The 7,588-nt window shown below is 36.3% G+C and overlaps 1 protein-coding gene across 1 annotated transcript; it reads right to left on the reverse strand.

Moving 5' to 3' along the window:
• Positions 1-942: 942 nt before the first annotated feature.
• Positions 943-5,428, reverse strand: LOC112049447 (toll-like receptor 7). The gene has a single exon (XM_024087323.2). It carries the CDS (start codon positions 5,126-5,128, stop codon positions 1,226-1,228), a length of 3,903 nt encoding a protein of 1,300 aa, XP_023943091.2. The 5' UTR covers positions 5,129-5,428; the 3' UTR covers positions 943-1,225.
• Positions 5,429-7,588: the final 2,160 nt, after the last annotated feature.

Raw genomic sequence — 7,588 nt, forward strand, 5'->3', positions numbered from 1 at the left:
GACACACACAAATAACTTGGCTTATTAGTAGTAAAAGAATTTTCAAAATCGGCTCAGTAGATTCTACAACACAACTAACTTTACCTCTCTAAAATATTAGTTTAAGTAGATTATTGCTTCAAAATAGGTTCACAATCAACCTAATTTCGAAGCAGTACCTGTTGTGAACAAAGCTTCATTAAAGATTTACTACCCAATAAAGCAATTGTCAAACATCCATAATAATTGCCGTTTACCTTGAATTAGGTATTATAAGTAAATAATTGTTTCATTGATAGTTTCGTGTAGTTCATTTCCATTTAATAAGCCAATCATTTGGTAATTAGGTACCTACGTAAGTAATATTATTGATGGGACCTTTTTATTAAACGTAAAAAACTAAATAAAAAATACTTACTGACGTCATGCTTGCACTGCCAGCCAATGGAAGGATTTTTAACGAACTTCTAAAAAAAATAAGTTTTCTATTCGACTACTCCTAACCTAGTGAAAAAATATTTTTCTATGTAGGTAACCATATTTTTTTTTTCTCTCAGTGTGTCTGATTTAGATACATGTCCGTCAATTGTAGACTGATGACAATTATTTTTTAAAGTCGTATTAAATTATTACGTTATCTTACTTAACTTTGAAATTGAATACTCTAAAGATAGAAAGATAAAATTCGTAATTGTATTTCTATACAAAAAATATTTTGTAAGCTAGAAAATATTTTTTGTAAATACATATTATTCATTTGATTAATCATTTATATGTACCTACATCCACTAATTAATGAATTTATTATTATTAGTGAAATATTTGGATCTGAAAAACACTAAGAGTAAAATAAACTGGTTCTGATTGAACTTTAAACACTGAACTTAGTACTTAAATATTTTACTATTTAAACTATTAAATTATTTTTTTTAAATATAAAGGTAAAATAATATAAAAACAGCATTATAAATCTTCATCATCACTTTATTTTTATAGTGTATAAATAACGCCATATTAATGATATTTTATATAGTATGATCACTTGTTTTTTGCTATTTACAATATTTATATGCTACAGCAGTCTTTAAAAGTTTAATACGAAACCTATACACAGGATAACGCAATAGTAAGTTCACTTACATAAATTTTGGTATAGCACTTAAATTAATAATTACATATTTACAAGCATTAAGTATTAACATCTAGGTAGTATTTACAATTTGACTGGAAGTGGGCAGATGCCCGTCTAGACTAGGTAAGCTTGCACGGCGTTGCCCGTGTCTACTAGAGGAGGTGGCGGTGGCCATTGCCGAAGATCTCGTCGCCTGCCCGGTGCCATGCCTTGCTCTAAAGACGAGTAATCCGAATCTATAGAAGAGTAAATATGATCGGATATCGGTCTCCCGTCTGGGCCATACGCGACTGACTGCGTTTGCCTCACAGCTGATGGCGACTGTCGCACTTCTATGCTATACTCGGGAGGAGCGCTCGCTCCTGGCCCATTGTTCCCTAGCACAGGCGATTTGTCAGGATAATTTAACGATCGATTCCCTCCATTAGGTACGGAAGAATCTAACGTATATGTATTGATATTCTTTCTATAGCTATGCGTTCTCGTCTTGTGTGACGTGCCCGTATGAGTGGAATCTGGCATCATGTATCTGAGACGCTCCCAAAATCGCTTCTGTCCCCATTGCAACCGCGAGCCCGTTTTCAAATACGGTCGCAAGTCTGGATCGCACATAGCGTCGCCCACAACAGAACATTCTTCTATTAAAACTAGTTTATAAATACATCCTTTTAGCGCCTCGTGCAGTCCCTGTCGGAATTCGTAGCGAGACCACTCCGTTTGCATGAAATTTCTAGTTAGCACTAATATTATACGCTTAGACGCTTCCGCAGCCTCGACCACCGGTGGAGCGCATTGCATGTACTGTGCCCCGTGATGTGGAATGTCTCTATAATGCAGACAAAGGTGGTACGAGGGATTTCCATTTTCTAGCTCGGTCGCTAGAGACTGCACGACAAATTCCTCGTCTTTCGGGCTATAACATACGTATGCATCGTAAAGCTTTTCTGTTTCCTCAAATGCACCGGAGAAAGAGAAAATTCGTATGCCACAGTTAGTGTAGAGCCAAACTCGCAGTGAATCTCTACATAAAAAGAGTACGACGAGAGCTAATAAAATAAAGCCGGTAAGAGTGGAGACTATCATGGGAACGTAGTTCGACACCGACATGTTTCCGACGACTGAATTATCGGCATAATAATCGCTGCAGGCAGTTCCATTTAAATTGAGCTCTTTTTTCTGTGGCGGCTTGGCATCTCCGTTCCAACACCATACATCGGTTATATCAATGATTTTTTGTGCATTCTCTGCCAGGTATGCTGTTAGTTCTTGTAAATAGCGACATTTGCATGACCATAAATTATTGCCAAGGGATAGAGCTTTCAGGTTAGTATTTGTATTAAAGCTCCAAACTCCAAAATCTACTAATCTGTTCCCATCGAGGCGTAAAACTTCTAAAGATCTCAGTGACAAAAATGATATGTTTGCGATATGACTAATTAAGTTGTTTTGTAAAAACAATTCTTTCAAGTTGCTCAACTGATGAAACTCGTCCCCTTTCAATTCTTTAAGCTTATTGTTCCCCAGGTGCAAAATTTGTAAAGCGTTGAGCCCGGCAAAAGTTCTGTTTTGTATGCTATCTACGTTGCTATTATTCACATAGAGAGATCGCATCTTTTGTCGTCCGATGAAAACGTGATTTTGTAACTCTCTTATGTTGTTGCCATCCAAAAATACCTCGGTGGCGTCCATGGGTATTTTGTGTGGTATTTCCATGGACGATTGGCCGGAACAATCGACGACGTTAGTGTTCCATAACGGGTCGTGGTAGCAGGTGCAATTTTGTGGACAAGTCATTTCACAGTCGCACGCATCGTAATCGCAGCAGTGACAGATAGCAAAACAATGAGTCTCATACTCACACAGAAAGTCCGATGTCTTAAGATTAGTTAACGGCACATGAGTTCCACTACGCGTGTTTGTCATTTTACACAAAACGTTTTCCAAGTCCATCACTCGCGGGTACTGTCTCATCGCAGTCATATTGTTTATGATCGGTAACCACTCCATAGTACAGTCACACTGAAACGGATTTCCACCAATATAGAATTCGGGTAAACTTTTGTTCGTGGGCACGGCCGCTAAGCGTAAACTGTTCAGTTCTAAATGCACTATTTCGTTCGCATACATGTCCACACGCGTCAAGTTCTTTTTATCAAAAAACGTATTCACATGGATATTATTTAAAAAGTTATTATTTATAAACAACAGTTCTACACTATTAGGTATAGCCATAGGCGATATTTCCACTATTCTATTATGGCTAACATCGAGTGTCTTTATATGGATTTGATCTTGCAACTTGTAATAGTTACCTAAGTGTTCAATGAAATTGCCGTGAACGTCCAACCACTTTAAATTACTAGGCACAAACGCGTAATCAAACCACACGAGATGATTTTCTGACAAGTTGAGCCAGAGAAGACTTGCTAACGTCGAAAACACACCATTTATATCCGATAAAAAGTTTCCATCTAATCTTATAGCTTCCAGCTGCATATTACGGGTAAATGTTCCTCTTTCAATCGATTGAATTTTATTTTTCGCTATATTCAAAACTTGCAAATTGGGTAGATCCCAGAACATTCCAACACTCAAATTTCCAATTTGATTGTCAATTAATCTTAATCCTGTGAGTTGATTGAGATTTTTGAATGATCCGTTTTTGAAGTCCGTTATTTGATTTTCACCCAAATCCAAGGTTTTTAGAAATGAAAGTTCCCACAATGCGTCGGGAACCTCTACTAATTGATTCGAGCTCAGGTCCAATTCTTTTAAGTCAGAACAGTTTTTAAATGCTTTTCTATCAATGCTGACAAGCAAATTGTTGTTAAGTGTTAATTTGCTTAAAACAAATAATCCATTGAAAAGGTTCTCATCGATTGTATGAAGCCGGTTTTCAGCTAAATTTAACGTATGTAGATTGTACAAAGGTAGGAACGCATTTTCTTCAATATATCCAATGGAGTTATTCTTTAAGTTTAATATTTGTAGAAAGAACAAATCCTTAAATGTTTTCCCATCGATTCTTGTAAGTGCGTTGTTAGATAAATTTAAAACAATTAGGCGTATCAATCCAAGGAATGTTCCGTCGTCCACATGATTGCTTGTCAGTTGATTACTAGACAAGTCCAAAACAATTAACTGTTCAAGGCGGTGAAAAATGCCTCGAGCAAGTTCAAAGAGAGAGTTATCGTTGAGGTAGATTTCCCGTAATTCTCTGGCGTAAGCAAACAGCCCTTCTGGTAGAGTATGTAAACGGTTATGCGATATGTTTAGAACCCTCATTGAAACAAGGCCATTAAAAGCTTCACTTGATATGTCTGTTATATTATTATGTTGCAGATATAAGTGTTGTAAACTTTTTAATTTCAATAACTCAGAGTCCTCGGACAATGATTTAATTTCATTGTGACTTAAATCCAATGTATGTAAACTCGAACCACAGTCAGGTCCAAAACCAATCTGTCCAACAGTCCTAATTCTGTTATGTGTCAAATTCACTGTGTTCAAGTTCTCTAGAGAACAGAATACACCGGTTGGAACAAACTTGATGTTATTTTGAGCCAGATCTAACGACTGCATTTCCGATAATCCATTGAACGAGTTCAAAGTTAATTCCAAATTCTTGGTAAGACTCCATTCTGAGTTCTTGGAGCGAAGTTTTAGTCGCTTTAGTTTCTTAAGATCTTGAAAGGTATTATCCGGGACACTAAGCAGTTTACAGTTCGTTATTGAAAGGTCAGTGAGACTTGGAACTGTGTTGAAGTAGTGCGCTCTAAGGGAGCTCTCGAATAACAGAAGATGATTGCATTCGAGGTTAAGACGGCTAGTGTCTGAATTCACTGATGATATACTGCTTCCGTCTCCTTCAAGAGTTCGCACTTTGCACATAATGTTGTTCTCGATGTCCCTCTCCATAACACGGACGCACTTGTCCGAGCCGTAGGGCAACACGGTCCATCCGACGTGCAGGAGTGTAAAAAACACAGCCGGTATTGAATACATTATCACAGACATTTCATTTCACTATAGAATGTCTCATAAACACTCCCCGTGGGTCGATATCACCATTTCCGAAACAAAGTCCGTAACACAGTTTAGTACTAAAGAAAAACTTGTAAGCATTTCACTTCACAAAAGTCCGCTGTACATTTTTTAGGAAGTCCTCACAATACGGCTCCAAAGTTTCACAGCACATGTAGGTATGAGTGATAGTTTGACAGTTTTCTGTTATTAAAAATTTATTGCGTGTAGTAGAGAGCGACGCAGAGCGTGACGCGACCTATCCGCGCCCCGGTTGCGTTGTGACTGGCAGCCGTAGTGCTTAGCTCGTGGAAGTAGCAGTGGGGACGCGCAAGTTTCCCCCCGCGAGCCTCACACCCCGCGTAAGCTCTCATAAAGTTTAAGAACTCGCAGGGCCATCTAGTGAGGAGTAGCGGAATATCAGTGTTTATTATACCTGTACACCCCCTGCGGATTCGTTATGAATGTCTGTACAATATTTTTCTCAAACAATTAAATAGTTCAATGCGTTTATGATGTACGAGAATAATAATTGTAAAATTTTCATGCTATTATGTTTCGAACAATAAAAAAATACTGTGTTTTGGTATTTAAATGGAAAAATTAATTATAGTATAAACTATACCAAGTGTAAGATTTTTTTTTGATAGTAATAAATATATATAATAAACCTACAAAATTTTAATTACATCAATAATTATAATGATTTTAAAATAACTGTTTTTGTAGAAACCGAAAGGGATGTGTGGATTTTTATCATACTCCTAACAAGTTAGCCCGCCTCCATCTTAGATAGTATCATGGCTTACCATCAAAGTCAAAGTCAAAATTCAAGGCTTAGTTTACAAGCTCTTTCGAAACGTCAGGTATAATATTATACTTAAGATAATGGTGATAATAATCAGATTTGATTGTGCGGTCAATGTCTAACTTGTGGAGAATAAAAAAGGCTAGTTTTAATTAGTATTCGCTGCCTAATTAATTATCATGTTTGATTGAATAAATACGATATTTAAACTAGTTGCCCCAAGTTAACGCTAGGTACTATGCAAGCCTTAATAGCCTATTAGATATAATGTTTAACATTGGTAGAGCATTAAACTTTTATTTGAAAAGCAATATCGATTTATATTAGAAACAAAATGATCTCTAAAACAAGTTAAATTGTTACAATATATTTTTTATTATTATTAGTCATAATAGATCAAAACATGAACTATCCAGTAAACATATAAGTATTATATAGGGACTTGCCTCGCTAGATGTTACCTCTCTATCAAAGATCAAGAAACAACGAACTTACGCATTTATTCATATAAAATTCAACCCCACGATAAATGTAAAAAAAATTTCAAGATTTTATTTTAATCAACATACTCATGCTAATTTACAGCTTTCTAGTAGTAATAATCTCTAAACCGTAGACAGACGGACGGACTAAACTATATTGTTTCTTGTGGACTACGGAACCCCAAAAACCGTTTCGATAGAACCGACGTTTCATTGTTATAATTGTTTTTGTCGTGTAATGAGCTCCCTAAAAATGCCGGTTTGTGTAGTGCATGGCATAAAAAACTGTCAACAACTTCTAGTTTACTAAAAGATGAAATTACGTTTAATTTGTAAGTATTTCTAAATTAATTAATCAAATATGTAATAAAAACAATATCTAATTAGAATCGATTCTTTTGACGGAACAGAAAAAAATCTATGAAGTAATCGAATATCTGTGTATCTATTACACTCGTTATGTTTTTAATCTGTGTAAAAATTACGTGTGTGTGTATTGCGAATCAAATAAATAGTTGTGTGTTTCAAAAAGGACACAGAATATATTTATTGGTGTTAAATATTTTCGATGTGTGAGTTTCCCTCGCCCCCTTCAAAAAATGACGGACAATTATGTTGGTGCATTTGAATGCGATGCATCTCCATATCTGATTCCTCTATGCTCGGTAGATACAATATAATAGTAGGTATGACAGTATATACATGAGGCAAATACAATCAATATCTCATCCGGGCGACTGTGTTAACACGATTGGATTATTTAGTTAGTGACGAAATATAGTATGCAAATGATGCCATGAATATCAATGTCATCAATTTGAAGCCCAATTATACGATTCAAGACGCTTGAAGAACGTCATGACATATCATTTACATAAATAGGCAGGTACTTTGTGCCATTCGTTTCAATTTTCTCCGTAATGTCCACAATTTGGACGTATTCAGGGATATTCAGCACTTGACTACGTCGAATATAGTCCGTGGCTAGAGAGTTGACTAACAGGGAAATGAAGCATAATATTATCATAATAACATAGTAATATGTTACTACTACTGAGCCGTGATAGCCCAGTGGATATGACCTCTGCCTCCAATTCCGGAGGGTGTGGGTTCGAATCCGGTCTGGGGCATGCACCTCCAACTTTTCAGTTGTGTGCATTTTAA

The sequence above is a fragment of the Bicyclus anynana genome, chromosome 13 (assembly GCF_947172395.1).
Source record: "Bicyclus anynana chromosome 13, ilBicAnyn1.1, whole genome shotgun sequence".
NCBI classification, from domain to species: domain Eukaryota; kingdom Metazoa; phylum Arthropoda; class Insecta; order Lepidoptera; family Nymphalidae; genus Bicyclus; species Bicyclus anynana.

Coding starts and splice junctions, on each gene's coding strand:
- LOC112049447 (XM_024087323.2), bottom strand. CDS start 5,128: ATGTCTGTGATAATGTATTCAATACCGGCTGTGTTTTTTACACTCCTG.